The sequence below is a fragment of the Artibeus jamaicensis genome, unplaced genomic scaffold (assembly GCF_021234435.1).
Source record: "Artibeus jamaicensis isolate MK-2021 breed Jamaican fruit bat unplaced genomic scaffold, CSHL_Jam_final contig_1085, whole genome shotgun sequence".
Classification (NCBI taxonomy): domain Eukaryota; kingdom Metazoa; phylum Chordata; class Mammalia; order Chiroptera; family Phyllostomidae; genus Artibeus; species Artibeus jamaicensis.
The window spans coordinates 1761002-1778041 of record NW_026521214.1 but is presented as its reverse complement, the minus strand read 5'-3'; the positions used below and the strand labels follow the sequence as shown (position 1 = coordinate 1778041).

The 17040-nt window shown below is 59.9% G+C and overlaps 1 protein-coding gene across 1 annotated transcript; it reads right to left on the bottom strand.

The window, feature by feature from the left end:
* Positions 1 to 688: 688 nt before the first annotated feature.
* Positions 689 to 14017, bottom strand: RGS14 (regulator of G protein signaling 14). Its single transcript, XM_037126432.2, has 15 exons — positions 13815 to 14017; positions 7326 to 7347; positions 6985 to 7157; positions 6549 to 6641; positions 6320 to 6463; positions 5812 to 5955; positions 5585 to 5696; positions 5155 to 5267; positions 4558 to 4761; positions 2567 to 2643; positions 2197 to 2323; positions 2032 to 2113; positions 1880 to 1926; positions 1686 to 1800; positions 689 to 1424 (listed from the first exon to the last, which is right to left on the bottom strand). Exons 1-15 carry the CDS (start codon positions 13857 to 13859, stop codon positions 1222 to 1224), a joined length of 1701 nt encoding a protein of 566 aa, XP_036982327.2. The 5' UTR covers positions 13860 to 14017; the 3' UTR covers positions 689 to 1221.
* Between the last annotated feature and the right edge of the window lie 3023 nt (positions 14018 to 17040).

Genomic DNA, 17040 nt, shown 5'->3' with positions numbered 1-17040 from the left:
CATCTGCTCCAGTTACAGGACGGGCTGGTGGTGGAGTTCCGGGCAGAGCAAAGGGTCAGTGCAAAGAGCTGGGATGAGGATGAAAGTTCAACCTGTCGAGGTGGTCGGGAGGACCCCTCACCCCCTGGATACCTCCTGGAGGCTCCTGTGTCTGTCCCCTTTGCTGCCCCTGTCACAGGATAGGGACTGAGTCTGGTTTCTCTGCCTGCAGGCTGGGGCCCTCCTCCGGGGAGGTCATCCCTGCTCCCCCTTCCCTGTGTGGGGTTTTCCTGCTGCCTGGGGGCAGGGAGGACCACCTGGCCAAGGCAGCAAGGGGCAGAACTCTCTTTTACAACAACGCCTGGTGTCCCCACACAGCCTTCAGTGCACCCAAAGAAACGGCAGCCCTGTCTGCAGGGACACACTCGGTCCCCTAGAGAAGAGAAAACCGCCGCCAGACACTGAACAGGGTCACAAGGGGCAGAGGCGCCGCTCTGCAGGGGGTCTTCCCCTTCCCCCCTCCCTCCAGTGTCCCCCACCCCACCCCCACACTCTGTGCAGCCAGGAAGAGGAGCTCTGGTAACAGGAAGTCAGGGGGCACGTCCTGAGGTCCCCAAGAGCTTCCGGGCACCGTGCCCTTGGTGACAGATGCAGTGTGGTTTTCGGGGGTGGGGGTGGGGGGTACATGGTACACAAGGAACACACCTCATGACAGAACAATAATAATAATTATAATAACAATATTATACATTCAGGACAAACCCAGCTACCCCAAGCCAACTGGAAAATCCGTCTGTCCAGTAGAGTCCAGTGGGTAGAGGGAGGGGCTGCCTGGCCGCACCCCCAGGCCTTGCTCATACCAACTCCCTGAGGAGGGGCCTGCCCCTCCTCCTGCTCGCTGATGAGGCTTGGCACAGGGTGGGGAGGCTGGCACTGCCAACACCACCCCTCTGTGCTGGGCAAGCCCGACGGGGGTGTGGGAAGGGAGGAGAGGGGCCGCACCCACCCCCAGTGGCCTGCTTCAAGGGGTGGGTGGGTGAGCCTCTGAGGGACCGAGTGGTGGCATCTGTGGGGATGGATACTCTGAGCCCCTCTCCACCGCCTTCTGGCTCTTCCTTCGGGCCAGCCCGTGGCAGGAAGGGGCCAGGGACACTGATGGCACAGACAGGGCATGCGGGGCAGGGCCATGGCGTGCTCGGCCTGCCCGGGGCCATGCAGCCAGCCTGGACTGTCGGGCAGCTGTCAGAGGGCTGAGCGGGCCGCGCAGTCTGAGAAGTCCCCCTCGGGTGGGGCTGACGATTCAGTCTGTGGTGGGGCCTCCTGGGAGCTGGGCCCTTGGGCAGGCAGCTGCAGAAATTCTGGGAGCACCAGGTCCTCTTTGCGCAGAAGGCCCCTTTGGTCATGGGCCCCGCTGCTTTGTACCCGGTTCAGCAGCTCCACTAGGCCTGTGGGTGGCCACAGAATCGGGGGACCCACCTGCAGAGAGCTGCCCACCCTCTCCCACCGCAGTCCACTGCCCATACCATGGCCACGGCCTTTCCCACCCCAGCACCGGCGCTCCCTCCCACCCGACCACAGCCTGGCCGGTCCCCCAACTCCAGTGGCCCTCAGCTCTCTTGTCCCAGCTCCAACGGCATCCAGTCCCTTGATGCCACCTCAGTGCTGCCAAGCCCCCTGGTCTCTAGCCCCCACCACCCCCAAAGTACCTTCGATGTCACAGGTCTGCCGCCTTCCAGTGACACTGCTGGGCTCCCGGGCGGGGGAGCTGAGTGGCAGCGGAGAAGGGTGGGCAGCCTTGTCTTGGGTTCTAGGCAGGGCGCGCTGTGAGAACGTGGGGTCAGAGCCACAACCAGGCGGTGAGGCGTGGCCAGCAAAAGAGGGTTTCCCACCTCTCACTCACCTGGCTGTGGCAGGGGGGTGCATCTCCAGCTTCGTAAATCGTCACACCTGCGCAGAGAGTGCCACTTTTTATGTTTGCGTCCCACCTGGACCCCCTGACTCCCTGATCCGCGCGGGCCCTGGGGGACCACGCCCTGGGCTAACATCCCCTACCTGGGAGTGTGTCCAAAACCAGTCTCCGGGCCGCCACGGAGCTCACTAGCTTCCCCAGATCCAGAGGCTGCTTCTCGCCTGGCTGTGGGGACAGGTCAGCAGCCTGCAGGACAGGGAGCCCAATCCCCGCCGCCCTGCCCCAGCCCCACGGCCACGCCCACTCACCAGGTGCAGCTCCACCTGTTGCGGGCTCAGGCCGTGCTTCGCCAGGGTGGGCTGCAGCGCCTCCTGCAGCCGCTTGGTGGGCTTGGCCGATATCAGCACCACGCGCTGTAGCGCCGCCAACTCGAGGCTGCATACGACCCTCGGGCTGCGAAAGGGCCGAGGGCGGACCCGCTTCTCCTCCCAACCCACCCGCTCCAGCCCCGGGAGGGGGCGGCACCTGAACTGGGGGGAGGGCCCGCCGGGTGGTGGTGGGTGGAGTGGGTAAAGGCCTAGCCCAAGGGGAGGGGTTAGCCCAAGAGGCGGGACCTGCAGGGAAGACCAGTAGCTGGAACGGCGACCCCGACCCGAGCCTGGAGGAAGGGGCACTCACTGGAAGGTTACCCAGTTCTCCAGTCTCACTTCCTGGTCCGCCAGCACCGTGCAGTCCTGATCCAGAACCAGGGGCTTCTGCAGACGCCAGGCAGGGTCTGAGTCCCTCCCCCACCCCGAGTTAATCCCGCGGTCCCAGGGGACCTCCTCCACCTCTTCAGTGGCTGCCCTAACGTTTGGAGGGAAAAGTGGATGGGCAGGTGAGACATAGAGATGTGCATGCGGTAGAGACCAGGCTGGAGGCAGAGCCTGGCACAGCCAAGGCCAGGGAGAAGGCTGGCAGGAATGCTGGGTACACTCGCAAAAGAAAGGGACTTAAGGGGAATGCGGGGGTGGGGCGGGCACGGGCCAGTGAAGGGGCTGCTTGGGTCAGGGGCAGCCTTAAGTCCTGGACCTGGCCTGGGCTCCGAGAAGGTTTTAACTCCTGGGAAGCTGTGCCTCATCCCTCAGGCATGCGAAGCCCACCCGGACCAGCAGGACATATTTCCTCCCTCTTTGGTCAGCCACCCGGGGCTTGCGGCTTTTGGACATTTGTCCACTTCCCTCCATCCCCACCTATTAAGGACACTTCTTGTCTCCTCACTGCAAAAAGGGCGCCCCCGCCCGGAGTCTGCCGTGAGGACTAGAGGATTCAGAGCTTCTGGCACAGCAGGCCCAGAAACAGAGGTACCCAGAGGCTCTGTGATCTGTGCCGGCTTGGAGCAGGGAGGCAGCCTCTACCCTGCCCTGGGCCTGTGCCCCGCTGCAGGGACAGGGGGCGTGCTGGTGGTGAAGTTGTATTTAGCATCGAGAAAAACCATTTGGGCTGCAGAGGCTTCTCTGGAGGCACAAGAGAGTGGGCAGAGCTCTCCCCACACTTGCCCTCACACTCCCAAGCTCCCGGCCCCTGAGTGGGCCCTGAACCTCCCCTCCTGCCACCTCCAGGTCATCAATTAAGCTCTTCCTTCTGCCTGGAATGTCCTCCCCCCACAGGTCTGAGAGGCAAACTCCTCTTCCTCATCAACTGTTGCCTCTTCCAGGAAGCCTTCCTGGGACCAGCCAGAAATGCCCACCTCACCCCAGAAACCCTCTGGAGGTTTGACTCCTCCTCCCTGATCATACCCTGCCTGGCTCCCCTCCAGCCAGTAGACCTGGAAGGCAGAGCTTAGTCCCAGGCCCCTCTGTACACCACCCCCCCCACCCCCCGCCGCCTGGGGCAGGGTGTTAGGGCTTGTCTTCTGGGATACAGCACTCTTCCTTTAGGCCCCACACTGGACGGCTTGGTTTAAAGTGAGTTTCTCCCTAGACTTCCCTTTAAAGCTAGGCTACTCTATACCTAGAGGAAAGTTTTCACAGGTTGGGTATGCTTGGGTGCTCTTGATGGCAGAGGAGGGGAGGGCTCCCCCAAATTGTGATTTCAGGGGTGGGTAGACTGAGGTAGGGGTGCTGGAGAAAAACCCACCTCCAGCAGAGGTCCCTCCTACTCTCCCACCCAAAACCGTCAGAGTGAGATGCTGGGTGAAGCTGGATATCAGGATGGGTGGGGTGGGGTAGGATTTGTGGAAGTTGCAAGTGGATGTCTGAGTTTGAGTGAGGAGTTGGCGCTGGGTTGATTTGGACTTGGGCATGGGGGGACGGGTATGGTGGGAAGAGGCTGGAGTTGAGAAAAAGGGGTGAGCTGGCCTGCAAACCAGAGGGTCACTGGTTCAATTCCCATTCAGGTCACATGCCTGGGTTACGGGCCAGGTCCCCAGTATGGGGTGAGTGAGAGGAAACCACACATTAGTGTCTTTCTCCCTCTTTTTCTCCCTTCCTTCCCCTCTCTCTAAAAATAAATTAATTAAATCTTAAAAAACAAAAAAGGAAGGGGGTGAGAATAGAGGATAGGAATTAGGGTTGGTCGGGGGGTCAGGACTGGAATTGGGGTTGGCGTCACAGCTGAGCAGAGGCAGGAATGGGGTTGGGGTGTGGACCAGAGGGGGAGTCAGACTGGCCAGTAGGCCAGGTTCGCACCTGCTCGTTGCCCACCAGGTAGACCTTGATGTCGGGTAGAGAGAGGCCTCGTTTCTCACAGATGCCGGACAGCATGGCACGGATGGTGAGGCCGGGCCGGGCCAGAGCCAAGGAGGCTGTGCCATCGGGCAGGTACACGCAGCAGTACTTCCCTTGCCGGCTTTCACTCTCGCCTTCTGAGCTCCCGAGGCTCTTCCGATGGCTCTAATTCAGAGCAGGAGCGGTGGGGAGGTCATGGGTGCACATTTAAGGACATGCAGACGGGTGACTGGTGGGGTGCACACGTGCACTCGGGCACACACGCAGCGGAGTACCCCTGTGGTCCTACAGGCACGAGGATGCTCACCTGGGCATAGGGTAACCAGAGGGGTGTCCGCCCACTGACACCCTCCCCACAGTGTACACCTGGGCACCCACACGTGCACACACTTTGCCTGCATGGGACCCCTGTGGTGAGGGCAGGTAGGAAGCAAAGAGGCGAAGGAACTGGCTGCGAGAAGCGAGCGAGGGAAGGGAAGTGGGGATGGTCACTGGGAAGGGTACCGGCCACACAAAGGGACCCTAGCCCGCACTTCATCTCCCCCAGCAGTCGCTCACCTCAGATTTGCTGCTGGTGAAGGCAAGGAAGCCGAGGTCCAGACTGGCCGAGGAGTTAAGGGAGCCCTGGGACTCTCGTCTCAAGGCCGAGTTTGCCCCAGTGCCCGCCAGTTCTAGGAGAGAGGGAGCGGTGAGCAGGGCGGCCCCGTGATCCCCGTCCCCTGCGGAGGCCTCTCCTCAGCAGGGGCCCGGGTGGACCTCTCCTGCACGGGTCTAAGGTGGTTTGGGGTCCTGCCAGCCTCGCTGTCGAGGGAGCTTCCCAGACTTCTGGGGTGTAGCCTGGGAACCAGGCCATTGGGGGAACGCGGCGGCCGCAGGGCCCTGCGCTCCTGTCGGTTGTCACAAACTGTGGGACAAGTAGGAGGAAGGGGTTACCAAGGTTTGCCCGCACTCCCGCCCCCCTCTTCTCGGGGCCTGCTCCAGCCCTCACCCCTGCGGAAGGACTTGCGGAGCGGGCGGCCCCCGGGGCCCTCGGCCGTCGGCAGCTGCCCCAGCTCCTCCACACCGAGCGGCAGCGACTTCCCGGGCTTCAGCTTCGGCTTCTGCTGGCACACAGACGGCGCTGGTACCGGGCCGGGCCCCAACCCGCACGCAGACCCCGGGCAAGCCCGCGGATCCGCACCGGGCAGCCCGCGCCCCACAGCCCTTCGTCCACACCTTCCTGGCGGCGTCCGGGCTGCCGAGGCGCGAGGAGCCGGGGTCCGGGAGGGGGCGCCCCTCCGCCTCCGCCAGGAGGCATTCGCGGTACAGCGGGGACTTGACGAAGCGCGCGTAGCTGTCGAATTTCATCAAGTTGAAGATCTACGGGGCAGGCGCCGCGGCGGTGAGCCGGGGTTCCAGGCCCGGCCGCGGAGTTGGCTTGGTCTCTCACCTAGGAAGCAAGCCCCACCCCCCGCCCCTCCCGCCCACCTCCCGGGCCCAGGCCCAGGCCCCGCCCCTACGTTTGGCCCCACCCACTGCGCGATTAGGTCACGCTCCTGGCCCACTGCCTCACAGCAGCCTCGGAACAGCGCGCTGCCCCGCATTTACTTGTTTCTAAACTCTCAACTAAATTTGCTCCTTCCCCACCCCACCCTTCGTTCCCGGCCACACGCGGCTCAGGCTCCGCCCCTGGATCTGGCCCCGCCTCTGCGCCTGTGCTCCCTCCCAAAGCCACGCCCCTCACCTGAAGTTGCTGCGCCCGGAACATATCTGGTCGGGGATCGGCCAGCACCTCTTCGCCGAGCCAGGCCTGCCGGTCGATGTTCACGGGGCTCAGTGCCTGGCTGGACAGGAACTCCTGGTAGATGCTGCGGGCCTCCTGAGCCAGCTGGGGAAGGACGGACAGGTGAAGGTCAGGGGCACAGCCCGGACCCAGGTCCCACCACTCTACCTCACTTCCCTCTTCCCCCCACCTTCTGGGTGTCGCTGGCGGGGATCTGCTGGAAGCGCTCGCAGGCCTTCCAGAAAGTCAGGTTCTCGGCACTGTACTCCTTATTCAGGAACTCCTGGGGGAGAGGAGTTGGGGGGGGGTGGATGGCGGTGGCGGGTCGGGTGGGCGTGTAAGAAGGGGAAGGCGGTCAGGAGTGAGAGACCCAGTCAGGGGATGTGGGCAAAGGGGTTGGGATAGAGAATCGAGGCCAAGAGGCCAAGCCAGACAGATGGATGGGGCCAATGCAGACGCACAGAGAGAAGGATACAAAGTTCCCAGCCGGCAGCAGAGGAACAGAGTGCTGAAAAAAAGCTGTGGGAAGGCAGCTGATAGAGAAGTCCCACTGCTGCCTGAAGTGCCATGCGTGCCCCGCCACCCCCTGCCATCCGTCATGCCCCCCATCCCGCCCCAGGGCTCACAGTGAAGTAGGCCTGGCCCAGTGGGTCCTGCAGCAGCCGTTCGAAGGACAGGCCCCAGCTGGCCGCAGGCTGGTCCTCGGTGGGGAAGGAGCTGCTGGGGAGGCTGCGGATGCTGAGAGAGCTGCCTCTGTCATTGCTGCCCTGGCCCTGGGGCCCCGCCGTGCTGCTCAGCTCTGCAGGGGGACAGACAAGTGGCCATGGCCTCCCCAGCCCTGGGCCCAACCCCACCTGCAGATACTGTCCCTGAAAAGATAGCCAGTGGCAGGGGTATCTCCTCCCCATTTTCACAGACACTGCACCGCAGCCCCAAGCAGGCTCCCTCCACATGCCTGGTCACTCACCTCCATCTGAGACAGCCAAAACCTACGAGAGACCAGAGGTGGAAAGTGAGGGCACAGGGCAGGATGGGTTCTCAAAGGACAGTTCTGGGCCAGCCCCCGGGACTGGAGCTGTGTCCTCTGCCTGGAGGGCCATGCTGGGCATTTCCGGCCCGATCACTGCTTGTTCAAGGTTTTGTTGAGGTTGTCCCCAGCTCCTTTTCCATTACAGCTCAAGTCCTGTGTGATGCAACTTCTGCCTGTATCCCCACCCCCGCCATTGCCCCTGCCTCCCTCCTCCAGCACCTGTGCCATAAGCCCAGGGATGTAGCTTGGGGTGGGTCAGCACACAGGCAGGCTCCGAGTGCCATCTCTGCCCCTAGCTGCATGACTTTGGGCAAGTTACTCGCTTGTCTTCATTCGAAGCAGAGGATGATGGTAATCATAGTAACCTACTGCCTGGGGCTGTTGTGAGGACCAAATCAAATTAAACTGATGGCAGCGTTGGGAACGGCGGCTGCAGTGTGTGCTGTTGTCTTTGGGAAGGAAGGAAGGAAGCCTCCGTGGCTGACAATCTCCTTATTGCAACTGCTTCCCCTCGGGGACCAGGGTCTCCCTTGGGTCCCAACCCCCTTGGGCAAAGGATGCTGTTTTACAGTACAGAGCAGTGGTTCTCCAACTTCAGTGTGCATTAGAAACACTGGGAGGGCCCCCAAAAAACGATTCAGGTTTGCTAGGTCCAGGATGGGGCCTGAGACTCTCCATTGCTAACCGGCTCCTAGGTGATGCCGGCGTTGCTGGCCCCACGGACCACACTGTGAGTGATGTTGCTGCAGCAGCCAACTCCCTCCTCCCTCCTCCCCTCTATGGAGAATTCCTCCAACTTCTCTGGGAATCCCAAGCATTAGTGAAACCAAAACACCTTCCTTTCAGAATGACTCTTGCTTGGTCTTCCTACCTTCCCAGTAGCTCCTCCAGCTTCCTCATCATCTCCTACCTACTGCAAGGTGGCTCCTGCCCCTCCCCGACTCTGCCCTGGGCCCTTCCACCCACACCTCCTCTGCTCCAAAAACACAGCCAACTTCCTGCTAACATCTCTGCCCCAATGTCCCACTAGCCCTTCAAGTTCATCCAGTCCCAAATGGAAGCTACCTCCGCCACCACCATCGCAGAGCTCCCAATCCGCTTCCCTCCATCTCGTCTTTCTTCCCATCACCTGAGCTCCCAACACGAGGGCCTGAGTCATCCCAGTGCCGCCCTCCCTCTCCCCTCCTACATTTTCACCAGGCCCTGTCATGGGAGCTTCCACCAGCTGCCCCGCTGGAGGCAGGTCTGCAAACACCCCAGAAAGTCTCTTCCTGCCCCCCCATGCTGCAGCCTCCTTCTCTGCTCCCCACTTGTACCTAGGGCCACGTGCAGGTGGGCTGCAGCTGGCCTGCAGATATGTGAGACGTCACTAATATCTTGGCCCTCCGAATGTTTTTTTTTTTCTTTTTAAATTTAAAGAGGTTTCCCACATTTAAAAATTAGGAGTTTTACAGAAAACTCCAGCTTCATGCTCCAGCCAGCCGCCCTGAGCTTCTTCCAGCATGGTGACCTTGGTGGCACTGAGCAGTGAGCAGTGCCAGAAGGGGCTCAGCTCTCCTTGGAGGCCCCTGGGACCAGTCCGATGCATTTGTGGTACTCATGGCAGCAGGTGCCACCCAGACTGTGTGGGTTTAAATCTGCGCTGTGTGACCTCGGACAGAGTACGTCACCTCTCTGGGCCTCAGTTTCTTCTTCTCTACAAATGGAGCAAACACTGCAATCGTCCTGACTTTAAAGCGTTGCTGTGAGTAAACAAATTAGCTATACATGTAAAGAACTCGGGACCCTCCCTGCGATGTGTAAGTGTTCAGGGAACATTATGATTACAGTTGGTGTGTTAGTACTGGTGGCAGCCCCTGCTCCCACTTTCTTGTTGGGGGGCCTGCCACGGAGGAAAAGCACAGGTGTGAGAGCCTGTCAGACCCATATTCAGTCCCAGCCCTGCCCTTTTCTAGTTTCAGGACCGTGGTCTCCTCCCTGAGCCTCCTCTCCCGCCAGGAGCACTGCCACGATGAGATTTGCTGAGGAGCAGGGACGTTTCTGAAGGGCAAAGGCAGCGCCCCTGGCCCCGCCCACCCAGCCCTCCCCTCCCCACCTTTGCTCTCCCCCATTGGACGGCCCCGTCCGTCACAGCTCCAGGAAAAAGCCCCAACTGTGGGGGGGGGGGGCCTACGGCCGCCCCTTCCATCTTGCTCTTTCCCTTCTGGCCACCTGCCTGCCCGGGCTGCTCTCTCTGCTGCTCTCGCCCCCGTGGCTGCTGGGGCAGGCTGGGACCCCAGAGAAGGCAAGGCTGCCACCGAAGCCAGCCCTACTCCTATTTTGTTTTATCCTCTGCATGAGGTCAAATCGACTTTCTGTGCCTTTAGGTGGGGCCAGCTTCCAGGTCCTCCCCAGGCCCCGCTCCCAGCCCTGGGAGGCCAGCAGATGCTGGGTCATAGCCGCAGCTCTGCCTGACCTGACTGACCAACCCCTTCGGCCTCCCTCTTTCCCCCTCCTCCTCCCACCCTACGCCTTATTAAACTTTTCTGGTTTCCCCTCACCCCTGCACACTCCTGCTCCCTGCTTCACTGTCTCCTCTGCCTGGTGTCTGCTTCTGCTCCCCTGCCCAGTGGCTCTCCAATCTCTGTCCATTGGCATCCTTCTTCCCTAAATACCAGCCACCTGAATCCCCCTGCCTTTATCTGGGCCTCTCTCCCCTATTTGTCTGGCAGCTCCTGGAGGGAAGGCTTGGGTCGTAGGAGGGAACCAACCTGCACTCCCTCCCACGAAGCACCCTCCTTGCCCAGGGCTTCTGAGCAGCCATCAGGGCCCTGAGCAGCTCTGCTCTGCCCCCCAGACTGCCCCAGCAACCCCCCACTCCCACCAGGGAGGCTCCTCCTCTGAACACCCCCACCTCTGAGCCTGCAGTGCACCTCCCTGAGCCCCTCCTGCCCCACTGGTTGTTGATCTGTGCAGCCGAGGCCGGGATAGGAGAGGCACCGACATCCCCAGGTGGGAAGGTTGGAGTGGAGGCCAGTTCCAGCTCCACTATGCCAGCGGAAGTGAACTACCTTCTTTGGGCCTCAGTTTCCCCCTTGACAGCAGGGGGCTCAGCTCTCCTAGCCTGCTGAGGCTGCTGGGAGGCCTGCACATGAAAGCAGCAGGCGTGAGGTGGTCAGGGGCTCCGCCGACCTCATGCTGAGCTGCTGCTGGCCAGGTTCCCACCTGCCCAGGCTCCCAGACCAGGGGAAGTTGTGCTGAACAGGGCTGGCCTTGCCCCACCCCGGCCTGCCCGAGGAGAAGTGGTGTGAGAAGGGTGAGAAAAGGGGAAGAGAGGATGAGGAAGGGAGTGGTGTCCAGTGGCATCCCTAATCCATGGCCGGGCGTCATCGGTTTGCCATACTTTTTCTTAGGAACTGGGGCCTGTGGGAACCACTGGGGTCTAGATAATAAGGTGAGGGCGGCCCAGCGTTTCCTGAGCTCTGATAGGGTGACAGGCACTCTCTGACAGCACACGGCTCGTTCTCACTCGGTCCTCACACCGTGATCCTGTGTGGCAGCTGTTATTCCCCCTGTCTCTCGGGTGAGGACACCTGGGCCTGAAGTCACGCAGCTGTGAAGTGGCCCCAATGACACTGGAGCCCAAGAGTGCTGACTCCATAGTCTGAGGTCTTCCCTCCACTGACCTGCCTCCGGGGGTAGACACGAGGCCTCCCAGGGCAGCTGGGAGGCCCAGGGCCTCAGCCATTGGGCCATAGGTGGGCAAAGCCAATCGGGGGCGGGGGGTAAAGGGCCCAGGGGCTCCTCATGAACCCTGACCCCTGGAGGGGTCAGACCTCAAAGGGGGGGCTGATTTACTGTGTAGCTTCTGTACCGTCATCATGGTCATCCCATCCCAGCCTGGGGAAGCCACGGCCCGGAGACAGCCGCAGAGAACATGGCGAGCCGGCCCCTCCAGTCTGCGCCGGCCCTGAGGAGCTGACCCCAGACTCGGTCCCTCTGTGAGGCCGCCTGTCTCTCAGATGGCCCAGAGGTGCGAGGGCTCTGCCTTGAACATCTCCTTGTCCGGTGGGGAAGATTAATCTGGCCTCCCGAGAGTGAGAGCATGTGAGCGCCCCTCTCAGTGTCCCCACGTCTGGACCTCTCCCCACGTCACACCTGCCTCCAGCGGGCGCGTCCTTCCAGCACTTCTTCCAGGCCCCAGTGCGCCAAGCGTGAGGAGGGGCTGCCTACCCCGCCCAGGCCCCTGAATTTTCTGGATCCCTGAGCAGCAGCTCTTTCCCAAACCAGAATTTTACTCTGATATTTGTGCCTGTGTCTTTCCTGCCTTGCCGAACTGGCAGCTGCCTGAGGGCAGGGGACAGGATGACAGGTCTAGGTTTTGAGGGCAGGCCCTGCTGAGGGGTCCTCGGGTGAACGAGTGAGCGAATGAGGTGGCGGCTGGGGCTGTGCGGAGGCATCTCTGGGAGGGGGGCTGGGAGTCATCTCTAAGTGACAGGTTTCACTGCAACTGCCTGACACGCTGAGTGGCAGAAAGACAAGGCTGACAAATGAAACCGCCTCTGCAGGGAATGACGAGGGTGGGGTGGCAGCCAGGGGAGGTGGGGGAGGACAGAGCCAGGCAGTTTGGGGGGCGCAGAGGAGCCCTCGCATTGAGTCAGACGAGCTGGGTTCGCATGCGGGCCCCTCCATCCCGCCGGCTGCCCTCTGCGAGGCATTCACTCCTCTGAGCCTCCATCGGGAGGTGACTCATGGAAGGAGCCGGATGCCTGGCCCACCGGGGCCTGTCCCTGCTCATCCCTGCCACAGCCGCCCATGTCCACCCGTCTTTCCCTGTCTTAGCTGAGCTCGGCCTCGGAAAGCTGCCAAAGACCAGCAAGAGGCCAATCTGTGGCCCTTGAGATTCCCAGAGGTGGCACAGAACATCCAGAAGAGGCCCAGGAAGGGACAGGAAGGGCAAAGATAAACCCGTGTGAGCAGGTTGCCAAGAGGAAAGCCCGAGCGGGCTTGCGGAGGCCAGGGCCAGAGCTCAGGGGCCCTCCTTGCTCTGTGTGACTTTGAGCAGAGAAGACACAGCTGACAGGGGAAGGGCAGAGGCAGAGTGTGCCTCTGGGCCCTGCAGCTGCCACCTGGGGTGGGTGCGGGAGTGGGCATGGTGCCCCAAGTGTCATGCCTGTAGGCTAGGTGTGTGAGGCACACAGGTTCCTGAACTTTCAGTTAGGCTGATGGTAGAGAGTGAGGTGGGTGCCTGGGCCAGCTCAGAGGGGTCTGCCTCTCTCCCACCCTGCTGGCCTGGGGCTGGGCAATAAAGCGATGCTGGGAGGAGAGAGGCAAACAGATCTTGAGACCGAGGAGGCGGGAGTGGGGTTGGGGATGGCTCAGCTTCTTGGTGGGGCAGGGGATCCTTGAAGGGGGGCTGATGATGAAGGGGCACTGGGCTGACATTGATGGAGCCCTCATACTCATCATTCGTCTTCCTCATTCCACTTAAGCATCTCAACAAGACTTGGAGATCAGTTTTATTCTCCTCATTTTCAGATGAAGAAACCGAGTATCAGAGAGGACCCCCTAGTAAGGAAGAGCAGAGCCAGGACTGGGGCCCAGGCCTCCCTAGATCCATGGGCTTTGTTCCACAATAGGCTGGGGCCTGGTGGGAGGCTAGGACAGCCTGGCCTTTCCGGGCTTGTTAGGAGGGACTAGGGACCTGCGAAATGGGCCGGTATTCTAGGGAGAGAAGGGAGGGCCGGCACAGCCTGCCCCATCTGTTGAATGAATAAAGAAGCTGGTCCTTCCTTACAAGGGCAGCTTGACCCGGGGTCCAAGCAGCCAAGGAGAGTGTTTAGGGGGTGGGGCAACAGCCTCCAGGACATCCTAGAGGCCAGCTACCCCTCTGCACCCCGGTAGCTCAAGAATAGAATGGACGAGCTTCACCAACCTGGCCTGACACTTCTGAACCGCCCCAGGCTGCCCAACGCCTGCTGGTTCTGGCAGGGAGCCTCCGGAGCAGGTCCAGCTGCAGGGCTGCAACCTAGTAAGGGCTGTCCCTTACCTGACCTTGGGCATCAGAACTTGGGGTGAGGAGGGGAGGGCTGAAGCTAAATGAGGTGTGAGGGCTTGGGCCCACGGGGGTGTGCAGGGGGCATGGGGCATGTCAAGCAGCCTCGGATGGTGCTCAAGGAGCAGGAGAGGCAGCAGCAGGGCCTGGACCAGAAGCCTGTGCCTGCTGTGCTCTGGTCTGACCCCCAGGGTTGCCCTAGGTCTCCAGCAGGCCAATCTGGATGGTCCAGGGGTGAGGGCACCAGGTCCCACGGCCTGCTGTCTGAACCCAGGTTCTTCCGCCCGCTAGCAGCATGCAGGCTCTTGCCCAACCCTGCTGGGTGTGCTCCTGGGCTCCACCCTGGGTGTGCCCATCCCTCCCCAGGGGCCTGGCCTGCAGCCTACACTCACCATGCGCCCGTTGGGGACGGCCAGGTGCTTGGGCTTCCCTGGCATGCCTCCGCTGTTCACTGGTCCCGGCCACGGGGGGCGCCCACCATGGAGACTGTGGGCAGAGTGCCGAGGCCAGAGCTTGCAGGGCGGCAGGCAAGCGCGGATAGAGCCCAGCTCTGCTCCTGTGGGCCCTCACATCCTGAAACACCAGCTCACTACCTCTTTTCTCTGCCACAGGAAGTGTCTCTATAGAAACGGAACCACAGAAAAAAGCAAGGTCTAAGAAAGTGAACGCCTCTTCCTACACACACGTTCACACACACAGGCTGCCAGTGCAGCCTTGCAGTGCCCCACGCAGGCGCCGACACCCAGCAGGGGCCCCTGAGTACTCGGAGAGGAGCCCAGCCTGGTCTGGCCCAGCCGGGAGCTCTAGGGTCGCAGCCGGGCACACAGAAAGGCACGCCCACACACCTAGAAAACTTTGGGCAAAGCAGGGTCTCCGTGGACACGTGTGTATGTATGAATAAAGGTGCACCAAGCATCCACATGTGGACTTTACTCAGCACACGCTTATCTCACACCTGCTGCGTGTTGGGCATGCACACACTCGGCACCCCTCCCCCAGGCAGTCATGCCCGTGTGCAGTCACTCCCTCCGTCCTCAGACACTTCCCAGGCACGTGCTCAGGTGTGTACACAGGTGGGCACGCATGGTTATGCGCTTACGGGCCGTTCAGGTGAGTCTGTCATAAACACACGGGCTCTCCTTCATAACGACCATCTATCTGATCTTTGGTCATCTTTCTGCACAATCCTGGGGACAGGCACATGTGACAGGCACACCTGCGCACAGCAGAGGTGTGCGCCTTGCTTGCCCATGTGGGCAGAGGCGTCTGTGCCTACACAGTCCCCTCACTCACATACACACCCATCTCAGTAGAGCCCTGTCAGCTGAAGAGTGGCACCCTGGGCTCAGCGCGGCCAGTCCCAGGGGAACCCGGGCCCCTCAGCCAGAGCCCTCAGTTCTCCTCTTCCTTACACATGCGTGTTCCCTCTACTGTGTGTATGGACTCAGGGCCCTCAACTCCAGTTTGGGCCCCTCTCTCCACAGGGGAAAGGTGACACCCCCTTTTCCACATTCTACCCTCTATACCCTGCCCCCTTTTAGGGCTGTGATCTAAAAATTTTGGTGGCAGAGACTTATTCTTCATCACAAATTCATGTTCTTTTCTTCCTGGGCACATGGCTAAACTTTAATGTCCCAGGGTCCCTGCAGTCATGTGTGGCCACGTGGCTAGCTCCCACCAATCGAACGTGAATGGAATGGTGCTGTTTCTGGACCAACACCTGGAAGTAGTACATGCTCTGGGCGTTCTCTTTCCCCTTCAGCTGGCTGGCTGCAGAAGATAATGAGGCTGTAGGGAGACTGTGGAGCCACGACAGGGAAGACACCTGGGTCTCTGCATTTAGTGCTTGAAGACAAGCCACCCATCAACCAGAAACAGCAGCCTTGGGCTGTTGTATATGAGCAAGAAAGAAACTTGAAGCCATTACACACATTAGGGTTTATTTGTTATAGCAACTAGCATTGCCCTAGTTAAATCACCTCTTCCTCCAGCCCTGACTCACTTCCGTCCAGACACCTTGCTCCGGGCCACCCAGACAGAGAGATTCATTCAGACTTGAATGTGTATGAGGGGTTGCTTTGGGGCCTGGAGCATTGCCCATGGTGGTTTTAATACCTGACAGTGTGACTGCACCTGTGAGGGGCTGGAGCGTATGTGACACGAGTGGAGACTGCCTGCCTGTCTCCTATGCCATGGCTCTGGGCCTGGGCTTCGGAGGGGGCTTTCAGTTTACAGGGTTTTCTCCTGAACTGACCTCATTTGATCCTTACAATCTCCTTGTGATTGGTTCTCATTATTCCCATTTTACAACTTAGGAGACTGAGACTCAGAGAGATGTGAGTTGCCCAAGGTTACACAGCAAGTTAGAAATCTGCTAAGCTGTGAACACGTGTGCTTGGGGTGCCAGGAGTTGGGCCTGGGCCGCCACCAGCCCAGGTGCTAGCAGTTCACCTTCATTCCTGAAAAGACCCAATCACATGCTCTGCCTGGGACCCCCTCCCAAGGTCATCCTCTGGCTACTAAGGAGATGCCTCTCCCTATCTGTCTGCGTGGATGCTAGTTTCACCTCTGACCACATCTTCACCCCAGGGGCCCCAGGAGACCCTGGAACTTCCCACCTCTTAGCCCTTATCTACTTTTCTCCACTCCATGGGCATGGTGGGGCACCCCCACTCTGCAGAACACTGTTCTCAACTTCTTTGTCTCTGGCTTTCCACAGGGGATCACTTACTGATGTCTAGTCTTCCTGTGGGACTTCCAATTCCCATTCCCCGTGGAGACCACACTGGCCCGGGCCTTGCCCTCTCTCATCTGGTCCTAATGCCCTCCCATTCAGGCAACCCACCTGTCACCTGGCTCCAGGCTCTTCTCTCCATAGCAAGAGAAATCCACATTGGCCAGTCCCACACTTAAAACCATTCCATTGCCTTCTGGAAAAAAGTCATGTTCCTCAGCTGGGAATTGAAGGCCCTCTGAGGCCTGGCCTCAGCCACACTCTTGCCCATCACCGTTTAGCCATTCCAAGCTGCCTGGCCTCCTTATACTTTCAGGCACCCCGCCTTCGCATTTCCTGTTCTCCTTTTTGGTAAATTACTCATTCTTTATGACTTGATTCCAGGTTCTAGAACAAATAGTCATTCTTTCACCAATTACTTATTAATCACCTCCTATGTGTCAAGTACTGTTCTAGATGCTTGGGATTCAGTAGTGAGCACAGCTGACAATAAATCCCAGCCCTCATGGAGATCTATCTAGTCCAATGTTCATGTCCTCGCTTGTTCAGCTATAAATAAAAAAGCTCATTAAAAATATACCACCCAGCCCTGGCTGGTGTGACTCAGTGGTTGAGTGCCAGCCTGCATATCAAAGGGTTGCCGGTTCCATTTCCAGTCAGGACACATGCCTGGGTTGCAGGCCAGATAGATTCCCAGTAGGGGGCCCAGAGAGGCAACCACACAGTGATGTTTCCCTCCCTCTCTCCTTCCCTGCCCCTTTCTAAAAAAGAAATAAAATCTTAAAAAAAAAAATGACCCAGAAAAGACCTCTCATCACTTAATCCTGAATAAGTTGATTAATTAAAAAGGGAAGCTTCTTAAAATTTAATAAAGGAGCAACCAA

Excerpts from the sequence above, each read along its gene's own strand:
- RGS14 (XM_037126432.2), bottom strand. The coding sequence starts at position 13,859 with ATGCCAGGGAAGCCCAAGCACCTGGCCGTCCCCAACGGGCGCATG. Across the intron at positions 7,348-13,814 it reads CCGTCCCCAACGGGCGCATG|GTTTTGGCTGTCTCAGATGG; the intron begins GTGAGTGTAGGC and ends GGTCTCTCGTAG. Across the intron at positions 1,927-2,031 it reads GGTTTTGGACACACTCCCAG|GTGTGACGATTTACGAAGCT; the intron begins GTAGGGGATGTT and ends CTCTCTGCGCAG.